The 14,835-nt window shown below is 47.0% G+C and overlaps 1 protein-coding gene across 1 annotated transcript; it reads right to left on the reverse strand.

The window, feature by feature from the left end:
• Positions 1-1,098: 1,098 nt before the first annotated feature.
• On the reverse strand, positions 1,099-13,618 carry LOC310829248 (carbonic anhydrase 4-like). Its single transcript, XM_083707516.1, has 9 exons — positions 13,465-13,618; positions 11,351-11,435; positions 10,160-10,189; positions 8,959-9,123; positions 5,730-5,875; positions 3,723-3,812; positions 3,466-3,538; positions 3,187-3,368; positions 1,099-1,483 (listed from the first exon to the last, which is right to left on the reverse strand). The coding sequence occupies exons 2-9, from the start codon at positions 11,424-11,426 to the stop codon at positions 1,295-1,297; spliced, it is 951 nt and encodes a 316-aa protein (XP_083563642.1). The 5' UTR covers positions 11,427-11,435; positions 13,465-13,618; the 3' UTR covers positions 1,099-1,294.
• Positions 13,619-14,835: the final 1,217 nt, after the last annotated feature.

The following is a 14,835-nucleotide window of genomic DNA, read 5'->3' on the forward strand; positions in this document are numbered from 1 at the left end:
ACTGTCTTGCTGTTCCTAATGGGGTCTCTCTATCTCCTGCCTGCCTAGCCCTAAGGGGGGGGGCACTGAGGTCGCAGCATTCTGAGAGAGGTGGCCTGGGTGAGTGCCAGCGCTATTGCCACTTTGTCATAGCAGCTAGAAATTTTATTGGAAAAGAAAAAAGCAGCTAAAGATTTAAATGAACTTCAGTAATTCTAGATTTAACTGATTTTAAAAATCTGTTTTACAAATGTCATGGCAAGGCACCAATGATGGCACTTTCCCCCACCCACCCAACTCACCAAGAATGCTTCACTCTGAGCAATTATGGAACTGGAAGGGACCACAAGAATCATCTAGTCCAACCCCCTACAACTCAGGAACCTAGCAAGGACCCACTATCCTCAGAGTGATGCATGAGGATGGGGCAAGCGCTTTGAAGAGCCCCGCATAGCCGCAAGATTCTTGCTGTGTGGGCTGGGAAGCTGTTAATTCACTGTTCCTAGACCCAGCACCCGATGCAATTGCTTTATTTGCCTCATGATAGGTCCAGAATTGAATCTGAACTCGTTTCTCCCTAGTCCTATGTCCAACCGTGTACCCACTATGCCTCTAACCACAGTGGCTTAATATATCGGAGGACACCATGCCACCACCACATTTTCCACACAAGGAGTACAGTCTCTGGGGAGTCCTATATGGCTATCCCCAAGTTTTTCCTTGGCCTGAGGTAATTTTCCTCTCCATGATGGGCAGAAGCACCCTGAGAACAGTAGACCAGACTGTGAGGCAACCAACCAGGAATTAATGTCTGGTTAAACTGAAGCAACTCTTGGTGTTCATGATGTTTTAGCAAAATGTTTCAGCATTTGCATGTTAAAGAAATAAAAGAATAAGCTGCCTCCCTCACTACTGGCGGGACATAGGAACGCCTCCATTTTGTGTGGGGAAGGGCCAGAGGGACAAATCACAGTCAACTCTCAAAACCTGGGCTCAGTTTCTGTTAAAACACCACAGCACAATTACTCTTCACCTGAAATCTCATGAGTTTCTTCTCTCTACTGAGCGTGAGTACAAATCGAGTAAATGTAAGTTTAATAAAAGAAAACCAGCCGTGTGTGTGTGTGGTAATAGAGGTAGTTTTAATTTTTCTAAGAAATACCTCATATGTGTCGTCATCAAGAGGGGAGGGGGAAGGGAGAGAATATGGTCTTCCTTATGAAACACACCACATTAAGAAATTATTAATTCTTGGGTCAGGAGATGGAACTCCCTGCATAGCTCAGATCTTTCAAGCAGAAGAAAACAGTTGCCATCAGTCCTTGCAATCTACACACTCTTTGGCCCCAAAATGATTGCCAGGGCATTGTGCTGGATCATACTCATTTAGGTCGAAGGCACTGATCCTTCGGTAGTTCAATGGTTGCACAGGACGGTAATTATCCTGCATACGCCGATTTTCTTCTTTGGTGGTAAAAAAGAGCGAGTTGGTGAATTTCTTCACCTAGAAGGGAGAAAAACAGGAGAAATGGGAGGAGGAGGAAGAGAAAAGGAGAGTAGCACATACAAGCTCAGGAAATCCATGCAGCAAAAGGACCAGTGTCAAATGTCTAAAGTCGAACTTGAGTGCCTGGGGATCGAGGTGGCCTTCCGCCATGAAAGCTCTCTCCAAACGACTGTGAAAGGAGACACTGCCTACTGACCTAGAAGTTTCCGTTGCTGTTGCCAAGCCCAGATCCGTAAAGATTCTGTGTGGCCTCCTTGCAGGTAAACCCTAAGTCTAAGGAAAACCTTGTCCAGGAAGGACCCAACCTAGCCCACTCACCGAAGCATTTCTGGAGATTTTGAGGTGTGCAAAGGAGCTCCCCAGAATCCCTTATAACACCTCACCAGGGGACTTCCCTGGGGACCATGCTCATTCTTTGGAGAATGTGGCTCAGCAAGGTCATAGATAATCTGGGCTGCTAGTAAACTTAGTTGACATCCACACTGGATGTGCATGGCTTCCACCGGAGAATCTTGAGGACTAGTCTATTAAAGGGTGCAAAGAATTGTAGCTCTGCAAGGTGTAAACTACAGCCCCCGGGATTCTTTGGGGGAAGCTGTGTATTTTTGAAGGTGTGTCAGATGTGCTTTAAATGTGTGGTGCGGATGCGCCCCAATACTGCATGAGGCACTGGTGGGGCAGGACACATGAAAGTCTCAAACTAGGACTCCAACTGGGCTCCAGCACCTCACTATCTGTGCTACCTAGCGTCACATTGTTCCTGCCACAAACCTTGCAGGCTGAGGTGTGTTTCTCAAAGGTACCTCCTAAAGGGGATGCCCCACCACTTACCTGACAGAGCCCTCAGTCAGCTGGTCTCACAGACCAATCAGGTTCCACCAGGCCCAACAAGGGCAAGGTGTGGAACTAGGAGGCCAACTCTGAGCAGGTCCTGTCTTACTTGTATGAGGAGGATCCTGTCAGGCTAAAACACCTGCTCCTCTTCCTCTACATTGTTCAAGATGAGAGCTGACTTCTCAAGGAAACCTGATTGCTTGGAGATGCAACTCCTTACGGACCCTGAAATATTGTGTCCCTTTTGCAAGGGACTTTGGGATAGTACAATCTGATTTTACATCCTTATGAACTAACTAACTGATCACCTTCCACACCTGTCCCATGATGATCTACAAAATATAATAAAAACAGCAAAAATGGTTAGGAAGCAGCATTAAAAAACCAACAACCCAGAAATGAGTTTTAAAACTATATGGAATGGACAGTCACGGCAGAGACCTTTTCGCCCAGCTGGGAAAGTTTGTTGAAACACAAGCAGCCTCATCTTTCCCCCCAGAAAGTGCATATAATGGGCACCTGCTTCATGTCAACAGAGGACTTTGTTCCACAGAGGAGGGGCTGCCACAAATAAAACCCTGCTCCAAGCTATTGTGGAGCAGGCGTCTAATTCCTTTGGGACTTGAAAGAGAAATTCTCCTGCAGCATGCAGTGACCTATTTGGGGTCGGGGATCTGAATGTGAGGGTGTTGTTTGTGGCGGTGACCTTGTGATCCGTGTCTGTTTCCTAAGAACCCAAGAATCAAAACGCCAAGGCCTCAGTCCGCTCTGACCCCAGCAGGCTGCATTCAGTGAACCTAATGATTCAATCCCTCCAGCTGCCGCCACCCCCACCCTTCCTCAGAGAATAGATGACACCCACTCACCACATAGGGATGCACCTTGATGACCTTAGGGAAGACAAACCAGGTCACAGCTTCAGAGCAGTTGGGAGTGGTGAGGGAGCCCTGGTAGCGGTAATACTTGTCCGTAATTTTAACGGTGCCTCTATTTCCTGGTCCCAATAAGTCCAAAAGAGAAAATTCCCCATTCAGTGGCACAGAGTCACCTGGGGAAAGACAAGAAAGGTGAGAGGACTGGTAGAAAGAAAGATCCATTCATTTTCTAAGAAATGGAGGCAGGGTGGCGGAATGGGGGAACCTCACCTTTTTCTGGGATTCTGCGCAGGCTACTAGCCAGAAAATTCCATACACCATCAAAAGGAGCCTCAAAGGACTTCTACGGGGACAAGAAAGGTAATGGCATACGTTACAGGAAATTATCTCTATGAGCTTCTTGTCCTCCTCCATTCCAGAGGGCTGAGCTCTAAGCAGCCCACAACAGCCCCCAGGGGCTTCAGGGGCTCCTGTACCAATCCAGCCTTTGACTGCACAAGCATGGGTCACTCTGTGCTGTTCCTCACCTGTATGAAGAATCCCAGGACAACGAATCCCTGTGGGTCCTTCGCCGCTTCTTGGGCGCTTATGCCATTTTTAGTGTGGACGACGTGGAGCTGGTGCAAGAGAAGGGAAAAGAAAGGGAAGGGAAAGTGAGAACGGTGTTTCTAAATTACACCAGAGTAAAAGCGGGAGTAAGGTTCTTGGATTTAGTTCTGTGGGTGACAGTGAGCTATCTTGCTGGCCGCTCTGGAGAAGAGGATGCTAGACTAGACTAGATGCGTCTTTGGTTCAATCCATCAGGGCTCTACTGAGTGCAAAGCAGATTCCCTACGGCTGAGCCACACGCCTCCCATGTAAACTCAGGCATCCTTGGAGTGCTGTTGGCTCCCTTTGGAGACGTGAGCTATGATTAGCAGTTGTGCTGCCTCCTCTAGAAGTCAGTCTGCTCCCAATGTGCTCTGCTTGCATATTTGGCCTGGGTTTGAAAGCAGCACCAGAGTCAACCCCATAAATCTCCAGGATCCTCTCTCATCCAAAAGCAACTAAACTCTGCATTGCCCATAGATTTATCACTGCTGTCAAGAGCACTTAGTAATACTACAGCTGGTTATTATATTGTATCCTCCTTTTCAGAAAAGCAATAGATTGTCCCAAGCCCTTGAAAAATAAGTAGCTATGGGTATTTTTTTAATCTGGCTGTTGTGTTCTGTAAGAGCTCCTTCAGATTATCGGAGCATTCATCCCTATTTGCTTGCACCAGTTAAACCATGCCCGGTCTTTTATTGAGCATGATTTCTGATTTGTTTACAGGGTGGTTTGATGATAATGAGTGTTCATCCTGCAACTTGATTTCCTTGTGAGGCGTTTACATGCCTTTCCCTTAATCATTAGTTCATCCCACACTTTTCAATGCATTCCCTTTCACATCCCAAAGTACAAAACATCTGCTGGAAAGGGATTTGCTGTGTTAAAATGACAGAGTGTTGCTTTAATCCACTTCAACTGTGCGAACCTAAAGTTCTAGGATGCACTTGAATCCCTCCTGCATGATACTGACAGCCAAAAGTAAGGTTACCAGATGTCTCCGTTTCCCGGGACAGTCCCCAGATTTACAAATCAGTTCCCTGACAAAATCCACTGAATTCGACTGAAGTTGAAAAGTGACCCCGGATTCATTGAAAAAAATCTGATAACCTTAACTCAAAGGCACCCTTACTCCCCCAGCTAGCCTAGGAGCTGTGACATCATATGTTTGCAAGCACACTGTCTGCTGAAGAGGAAGGTCTGCCCTGGAATGTTTGCTTTTTTTGCTCAGTGTTTCTCAGAATTGGATAGGGAGATATAGTATATAAACAAGCGAGAGCCCAGAGTTTCCAGGAGCCTTACTTGCAGCCTCAGTGAAGTTCTTAAAAAGTGAGAAAGTGTGGGTTAACCTTTGCTTGATGCAACATTGCATAACCTTCCTGCAAACTAATCAAAATGAATGTTCATCAATAAACAGCCAATATCATCTAACCTCTCCACGAACTTATTGGAAACAATTCAAGACAAAGGCTCAATAAAGAAGCCATCTGGCAGTCTCAATTTTGGAGTCTCATCTGGCAGTCTCAATTGGGGGTCTCAATTTTCAGTGACACCCTGTGCGATGCCAAAATTCAGTGACCCTTCGCCTTTTGTGCTCCATTCTAAATCATAGCTGCCGCGTCTCCTGCAGCATCTCTGAGGCTCCGTGCCCAAACCAGTCTGCATCTGGAAGTGGCCAAGATATTAAGAAAAGAGGACAGCCTGAACACCAGAGAGCGGAAAACGGCATTATAGGTCCAGGGCAGCAGAACAATAATATTTGGGCTAAATGCTCAGCTGTTGTGGACTGCAGCTCCCATCAGCTCCAGCCAGCATGGTCAACTGTGGGGGTTGATGGGAGTTGTAGTCCGCAAATGTCCACAGGGCACCACCAAGCTGGCTACCCTAGTCTGCCCATTTGTTGCTCACTCTCATCGCTGCTTCCCCTGCTCTCCCAGATGACTCACCTCCATTGAGTAGTGCTGGCCATTAATGGCATGTTCTGAGCCTGCATGGTGGTTGGTGCCAAAGTGGAAGTGGAAGGACTTCAGGTGGTACTTGGCCGGGAGGCTGGGGCTGGAAACAGTGGCTCCTTCCCTCATCTCAACATCAGCTGCAATGGATCCAAGAAACAAAGCAAGCGTTGAGTTGCAATGACTCCTTTGATGTTTAAAAAGAATAATAACATTTCCAGGATTCCCACCGCCAGTGAGGCAAAATGCTGAAGCAGAGTTGGCACTGAGGCTGGTCCATTGTTAAGAGATGGCTCAGGTAGTCAGAACGGTATGCTCAGAAAAGATCGGACTAGGTGACTGTGTGTGTGCTATATCCATTTAAAACACATTTCCACTCCCCGAGAATCCTGGGAGCTGTAGTTTGCAAAGGGTGCTGGGAATTCATAGAATCATAGAATTGGAAGGGACCCAAATGGCCTTCTAGTCCAGCTCCCCACAATGCAGTAATAAATTGTAGTTCAGAATTGTAGTTCTGTAAAGGTTAAGCTACAGCTCCCAGGATTCTTGAAGGAGGAGCCAACACACTTTAAATGTGCATTAAATGTATTGTGCATATGCATGTGATGTTTGGGAAGGGTTGTCTGTTAGGGAGTCATTCATCCAGAAACAGGGAAAAGATTCCAGAACGGTCGTATGTAAGTGGGAGTGGCACTCTGAGCCCACGCAGCATCAGCTGGAAGTGCCAATCAAATGAGAACTTTCGTTTTCGCTTTTTGCAGACGACTGAGCAACAAATGCTGTCTGCAAACTGATGTGTCATGACCGCCGATAGATTGTGTCTGCCTAGGTCGTTCCCAAAGAGGAAGAGGGACTGAAGCTTAAGTATGCCGTTACAGCTATTGCTATAATGATTGTAAATAGTGCTATCGTGATGCATTTATGACCAGTCAAGCAGTAAATCACTTGACTGAGTTTTACAGCGTCTGTGGGTGTTTCATCTCAAAGTGTAACTTCAGTTGCTGACCACTGCTTCCAGAAATGCTGCTAAATGGACGAAAGCTGCTAACGAGATGCCTACACATGAGTATTCTCATGCAGCAAAAGTGTGATGGACTGTGACCTTTAATAAGGTCTCCACTGAATATCTAAAATCAAGGGCAGGGGAACTTTCTAGCCCAGCAATCTAGATCTTTCTGTCTCCACCACTCCGTCAGCCAACTCTGCCATCATAATGACATCTGGTGATTGACAAGTGGGTGATACCACCCACCTGTCAAAGTTTGCCTGCGGGGGTGGGGGAGGGGAGATAGTAACCGTGCAGGATTCAGGTAAGCAAACAAGCAGGATTGAACTCCAAGTGCATCAGCTGATAGGCATGGGGTTCAGTCCTTCTTTCTGTAGGACTTAGGGATGTGAAATAATTCTCCCCAAAGAGCCAATTCAGTCATATGTCAGTTATGGGACAGGTAGACATCAGGGGCATGGCAGGTGCGTGTGATTAAGAGAAAATGGCCTTGCGGACCAAATGCCTGAAATGTATTTTGGAAGGGTGCAATTTGGAGGGAAGAAGTGGGGGGGGATGAGTGAGCTTATCCTTTCACCCCATCCACCACTTTCCTCGCTCAGCTGCTTTCCCCCCTTCCCTCCCCCAGCTTGGTTTTGCTCTGTGTTGATAGGACAGTCTAGTTCTGCAGCGGCTTAAGTAGTTCTGTGACGTCTTTCAGTTTAGGAAATCATCAAAGTTTATTTTTCAAGTCTCCTGAATTTGTAGTTGTTTATTTGCTGATGCAGTGATCCTACGAAGTACTGCAGGGCCAAACTCCTCTTCTTGGCAAATGGTTTTATCTGCATCTTAGATTATGTACAGACGGTTTAATAACACCAGTTGTTCGCTGCCCTTTAACTGATGGCAGGCTATAAAGAAGAGAGACAGGAACCTCTGTACGTCATAGACAGAGTACATGTCAACTTCTCTCTCACTGGGGCCAGTTTACCTATGAGATTTTCCTTACCCAATATATTCTTGCTCAACCCCTTTGATATGCAGCACTGGTCATGTTACTAGGTGCTGCATGACACCCATTCTGCACTTGTGAGGAATCTATAATTTAGTGTGGCAGCCCCCACACTTGCGAACACCCTGACTACAGTGGTACCTCGGGTTAAGTACTTAATTCGTTTCAGAGGTCCGTTCTTAACCTGAAACTGTTCTTAACCTGAAGCACCACTTTAGTTAATGGGGCCTCCTGCTGCTGCCACCGCGCCGCCAGAGCACAATTTCTGTTCTCGTCCTGAAGCAAAGTTCTTAACCCGAGGTGCTATTTCTGGGTTAGCAGAGTGTGTAACCTGAAGCGTCTGTAGCCTGAAGCATATGTAACCCAAGGTACCACTGTATTGATATCAGGCAGTCGCTGTCACTGTACACGTTTTGGAGAATGCTAAAACCTTTTTCCATTTAGACAAGACTACCCAGATATGTGGGGAATCGGGTGGCGCTGTGGTCTAAACCACTGAGCTTCTTGGGCTTGCTGATCAGAAGGTTGGCGGTTCGAATCCATGCAACGGGGTGAGCTCCTATTGCTTGGTCTCAGTTCCTGCCAACCTAGCAGTTCGAAAGCACACCAAAAGTACAAGTAGATCAATAGGTACCGCTCTGGTGGGAAGGTAAACAGTGTTTCCGTGCGCTGCTCTGGTGTCAGTATTCCTTTACGCCAGAAGCGGCTTAGTCGTGCTGGCCACATGACCCGGAAAAACTGTCTGCGGAGCGGACAAATGATGGCTTCCTCAGCCTGTAAAGCGAGATGAGCGCCACAACCCCAGAGTCGTTCAAGACTGGACTTAACTGTCAGGGGTCCCTTTACCTTTACCTTTTTACCTTTTTACCCAGATATGTAGAATGCCGCCACGCATTTCAAAATCTGTTTTCATCTTATCGTTGCTTTAAAAGACTTGGCAGAGCCCATTTAACCGGTGGCAGCAAGCTTCCAATCCACCACCCTCCAGATGTCTGGGATCTCCACTCCCATCAGCCCAACTACTTGGCCAATAGTCAGTGATGATGGTAGCTGTAGTCTAGCAATGCCTCTATCTGGGTCTCCCCACTGTGTTGAAGCATAGCTGTGAAGCCACCAGCTCCCAGGGAGACACAGAGAATAACGCACCTGCGGCCAGAGTCCCAATTTCAAGATCCCTCCCAATGCCTTTCACATCACCCGCCGTTGCTCAAGTCACCTATACTTACGGTAGTCCCCTTTGTTCAAAAGCTCTCTTGGCCTCCGGCGGTCCTCATAGCCAGACAATGTCAAGGGACCCAGGCAGGAATCAGGCTGTGTATACGTGGTGACAATGTTGATGGGAGACTGCTTCTTGCCATTGCACTGGCCCAGGCGTTTCCATGTAAGGGGGCCTAGGGAGAGGGAGGCAGAAGCAGGTGTGGAGCCAGCGAGGAAGAGGAGGAGCCCAAGGCAAAACTGAGTATTGCCTTCCCATTGGACAAGACAGCTTATCGAAGCAGAAAGGCTGACTGTTGGCCTTCCAGTACCATATAGACACGCACTCTATTGATTAATCTGGGAGTCACAACCTGATCCTGCACACCCAGTCTTCCACAGCAACCAGCATCCACACTCCAACCATAATTGTGTACAGAAGTTGCAAGGATGGGGGAAAATTTGCTCTTCTGGGAATTGGGAATGGGGAAGGGTATCATTCTAAGGAAGGGCTGGGGAACTGGTTTTAACCTCAGGTTGAAGGTGTCACTAAAACAAAAACATTTTCTTCCTGCATCCTAGCAGGAGTTTCTGGAATCCTGCCAAACTGAGCAGGGTTTGACCCCCCCCCCACTTGTCGGCTGACGAGCAAGGGGTTAAATCCTGCTGCTCTGGTTGTGCACACCTCTTCGCTGCTGGAACAAGATTTAACCCCGCCCTCCTGAGAAGGTGTCCTCCCACCCATGCAGGATTTAACCCCGCCCTCTCAAGTGACGTCAGCTGTTGGGCGGTTGGGAAGATGGCTTTGTGGGTCAAACTCCAGCTTCTGGCCAGCAAGGATTGGCCAGTGGGCTGGAGGTTCCCCATTCCTGGCCTAAACACTAATATGGATTGAACAACTGCTCAACTTCCTACCCATTTGTCCCACTTCAATGTGGAAAACTTGGAACTGCCAACAGGGAACCAGGAACCAATTGGGAATTTCAAACTGGCATTATTGGATTGGTGGCCTAGTTTGTGCTGAGGCCTCTTTCAGGCTGAATATGGCTCAGCCCAGTTTCCTGCCTAGCAGATTAAACAGGCTGCTCTGAGCTTGAAGCCCCATTAGAGAAGCCTGCTACTCTTTCTGTCCCTCAGCGATCGAACCGCTCTACTGGAGAGAAATAGTCTTTACTTCTTACACTCTGAGATACTGAGCTTGTGGATGAAACCAAGGAATGCTGTTTTGCTTACCACAGCTTGGCTCGTCATAGCACCATTTCTCTGTAGGAGAAAGAGAGAAGTGTTAGCAGGTGGGAGTCCGTAGAGAAAAGAAACCCGATAACACTTTACTGAAAAAGAACAACAACAGAGGTTTTGTCTATAAGCCTTATACTTAGCAGAAAGACATTCAACCAGGCACACAGAGAGGAAAACTCCCTCTGAACTACACAGCCAATCAGAGTATGTGCTACCTCAGTGAAGATATTGCAATTCTGCTTGGTTACTAAGCAACACCTCCACCCATCACCCTCTTGGCTAGTTGACTTTAACATTAATATAATTGACCCTTAAACTACAAACTGAATGACCCCTGCACTTCAAACAAGGAGGACAGAAATTTTGTATTATATTAGAGACTTGAGAATATTGCACACACATCTTTCTGCCTTATTTCTGTCCATAAGGCAAGAGAAGACCGAGGCTGTCTATTGTTGCCACTGTATGAAGTGAAAGCAGCTCAGCTTCATCCATCTTTCTGGCCCCCATTACAGCCATTTCTTACCTCCACTTTTCCTGCTCTACACACAGAGACAGAGGAGGATGGGGAAGAAATTCATTTGGTTAGGATTTTTTTCTGAAACCCCACCCCCTTAATTGCATTTTCCATAATAGTAAGTGAGCTGAAACACAACTAGCTTTCTACATTCACACCTCTCTGAATTTTGTAATGCAATTCTCCAGCCAAATAATGTGGAGAAAAATGAGTATGTTGGGGAGAAAGCATGGATCAAAATGCATCGGTTTCCTGTCCTTTCTCTGGTTTAACATGAGATGATAAGATTGCAGAACCCAGTAAATCCCCAAGGACTGATGCAACACTTTCTTCCACAAAACTAATCCGAAACTCTGGCCCCATGAGCCAAAGAAATGAGCCCTGGACTCTGTGAACCTTCAGGCTCCAACCAGAGTCCCGTTAACAACACATTCGCACCATACATTTAAAGTACTCTGATGTCACTTCCCCCAAAGAATTCTGGGAGAACTCAGTCATGGCCTCCCCCAAAGAATTCTGGGAGCTGTGGTTTGTTATGCATAATGAGAATCACAAGGAGGCCCCTTATCCTGAGCTACAATTCTCAAAGCAATTTAACCATCAAATCCTTCTTCCCGGGGAATTCTGCACTCCAGAATTTACCGCTGCACTTTGCCGCAGAGGCTTACCTTCACAGCTAACATAGGATCCTCCCAAGAGCAGCAACATCAATAGATGTGCGATTGGTTTCAGCGTGGGAGCCATGATTGCTACCTGCGCAGAGAGGGCATGTTAGCAAAAGACTTCCCTCACTCAGTCTTGTCCAACCCTCAGCACCAAAGCAGTGCATGCGACAGCCCCGTTCACAGTCACTTTCCTCGGCTATGTGATCAGTGTCGCAATTTAGCATAAGAATGTAAGAGCAGCCCTACTGGATGAGGCCCAAGGTCCATCTAGTCCAGCATCTTGTTCTCACAATGGCCAGCCAGATGCCTCTGGGAAGCCCAGAAACGCAACAGGACCTCTCCCTCCCCACGTGTGATAGCCAGAGGCACAACATCTTCCATAGTGGAGGGAGAGCACTGTCCAGGGGTGGACTTTGGCTTCTCGAATTTCAGTGGCACCCTGCGTGACACTAAAATTCAGGACCCTCTCCACCCCACCCCACCCACCTCTCATGCTCCATTCTACATCATTGTTGTGGTGCTAGCGCCCAGTGCAACCGCAACAGTTGTGCCATCCCAAATCCACCTCTGCCTTGCCTGACTCCACTTGGAATTTTCAGAACTCTAATGCCCAACTATGCGCCAGCTTATCTAAGCCAGAACAATTGTCTTAGATCGACACCAGCCCACTTCGATGCATGAAGTCTCTCATCCATTTACTTATCACCAGGATCTCCTATGTGCTAATTAGCTCAACAGCAATTAACTTCAAATTTCACAACGTCAAATTTTGAATGCGGAAGGTTAAAGGGAACAAAAGGCATTCGCGTAATATTTCCATATGCCCTTATGCAACTTGGAGCGGCCTGAGGGGAGTTTGGGTAGGATCCTTGTTGAGTGATCAGCCTGGGTGCTCCTGGCTGATTGGGGGATCACAGAGCTGCTATATTATTATTATTATTATTATTATTATTATTATTATTATTATTAGATTACCCCTGCTTTTCAGCCATGATTGGTTCCCAAAGTGAACTACAGCAATTAAACAACATATGAGAAGATACCAAGGCTAGATCTAGACACATCAAAGATGCTTTTCAGTGTAAAGCATTGTAAATTAAAACAGGGAAAAACGGGACTCCACGTTGCCATCTTGGTGGCACAACGTTATATTGCACATGCAATGTACCGTATTTTTTGCTCTATAAGACTCACTTTTTCCCTCCTAAAAAGTAAGGGGAAATGTTTGTGCGTTTTATGGAGCGAATGCAGGCTGCACAGCTATCCCAGAAGCCAGAACAGCAAGAGGGATTGCTGCTTTCACTGCATAGCGATCCCTCTTGCTGTTCTGGCTTCTGAGATTCAGAATATTTTTTTTCTTGTTTTCCTCCTCCAAAACCTCTTGTGGTCTGGTGCATCTTATAGAGTGAAAAATACAGTATATAAATCACCTTAGAGCTGAGTCCCCAGTATAAAATATTGAGAGCACATTGAGTACAGAACCATAGGAAGGGACCCTGAGCATAGTATTTTACTGTGTATAGTATTTTACTCTGACACTGTCAATTGATGGCATTATCTAGGTTCCAGGAGCCTTCCTCCAGAAGGAAGGTGGAGGGAGGAGATGCGGAGAGAATCAGGGCTTGGCTGGAGCTGAAGAAGGCATCTCACAAGAGCAACCTCTTCATTGATCTACACCAAGAATGGGGAACTTGCAACCCTCCAGAAATGTTGCTGGACTTTAAATGTCATAATCCCCAACCATTAATTGCACTGACTGGGGCTGATGGGAGTTGGAGTTGGACGATGACTGGAAGGACACAGGCATTCCATCCCTCATCTACAGTCCTGTATGGCTTCTAGTCAGAGAAAAGCATTTGGAAGGAACCGAAAGGTCTTCCAGTGTGGCCCTACACTTACCCAAGGGCAGCAGCGTAATATACCCACCCACAACACACACGCAACCAGGCTGTGCAAGCTTCTAGACCCCATTGTGCCCCAAGCTGAAAGCTGGGGATTGAAGAGAGGCACAGACCAGGAGATCACATTATGACAGACAACAGAGGAGGAATCCTGCGAATCCTAGAGATTCTCCTGCCCTTGATCTCTACTCCAGGAGAATGCCTCCCCGTTCTTACCTTCTGTACCAGAGTCGCCCTGCGTTGTTGCCGAATCCTCTGAGAGTTGCTTCTTTCCAGAGATGTACTACTTCAATTACGGGCCCCTCCCCACGGAGGAGGGGAGCAGTGGGTGAGAAAGATGGGTTACCCAAGGGTGGCAATTGGACACACCCTGTAGCACAAGAGATACCTAGTTGAGGACAAGACAGATAGGCACTCAAGAGGAGGTGCCAAGTGCGGTGATGAACAGGTTGACAATGTACTCTATGTGCACTTTGCATACGACAAGGAAGTTATCATATATAAAATTAGGTGGCTGGTCATCTGATTTTTTTAATTGAGAAATCTCTCTCTCTCTCTCTCTCTCTCTCTCTCTCTCTCTCTCTGACATGTCATCTTTGACGTTTTGTTTTTAATTAGTTTGAGACTTCAGAATATAGAACATTCCCTATCAGGGTCATCCGCTTGGTGCTGGTGCGATCAGTTCCATTATCAGCAAGTGGGAAAGTGCTGGTATTAGGAAGGATGGTCCTGCTGTACCATGAAGTATTGTGAAACAGCAGTTTGGGGCAACAGGAGACTTCATTTCCCTGCTCTCCTTCGCCCTTTTCAGTTTGAAGCAGCAGGGTCTGTTTAGCTTTTTATACTTGGGCGGTTTGACGTTCTGAGATATATTAAAGGACTATTTCTTCTCCATTTTTTAAATCAAAGTCGACTCAGGTGCATTAAGCCCTCTTAAAAGTGCCATTGAATGGCTGAGACAGGGCCACACCTCTGAGGTCAGAGCATCTGTGCCGCATACAGAAGGCCCCAGATTCAATCCCTGGTGTCTCCAGGCAGGGCTGGAAAAGATCCCTGCCTGAAATTCTGGAGATCCACTAGCTAGTCAGTGCAAACAATCCTGACCTAGATGGACCGGTAGTCTGACTTTGTATAAAGGTAGCTTATTATGTAAGAGAGACTGGAACAAGGACAGAAGTTGGGCCTACAGTGAGATAAGGCAGCTGCCTCAGGCACAAAGGCAGATCTGGAGACCATTAAAGACAGTGGAAGAGGACGTGATACACTGGTTAGAGGGTTGGACCAGGCCCTGGAAAGCCAGGGCTCAAATCCCCACTCAGCCACAAAGCTCACTAGGATGACCGTGGGCCAGTCACTGCCTCTCAGCCCTACCTACCTCACAGGGTTGTTGTGGGGACAGAATGGGGAGGAGTAGTTTTGTATGGCACCTTGAGCTCCTTGGAGGAAAGGCAAACTATAAAGTGATGAATGAATGAATGAGCAGAGCCTGTTGGATCAGGTCAATAGCCGATCAAGCTCAGCATCCAGTGGCCAAGCAGATGCCCATGGGAAACTTGCAAGCAGCACCTCTGGCACAACAGCACCCTC

Source organism: Podarcis gaigeae, assembly GCF_964106915.1.
Source record: "Podarcis gaigeae genome assembly, chromosome: 13".
NCBI classification, from domain to species: Eukaryota; Metazoa; Chordata; class Lepidosauria; order Squamata; family Lacertidae; genus Podarcis; species Podarcis gaigeae.

Excerpts from the sequence above, each read along its gene's own strand:
- LOC310829248 (XM_083707516.1), bottom strand. The coding sequence starts at position 11,426 with ATGGCTCCCACGCTGAAACCAATCGCACATCTATTGATGTTGCTGCTC. Across the intron at positions 10,190-11,350 it reads ATCCTATGTTAGCTGTGAAG|AGAAATGGTGCTATGACGAG; the intron begins GTAAGCCTCTGC and ends TTTCTCCTACAG. Across the intron at positions 3,539-3,722 it reads TCCTGGGATTCTTCATACAG|AAGTCCTTTGAGGCTCCTTT; the intron begins GTGAGGAACAGC and ends TTGTCCCCGTAG.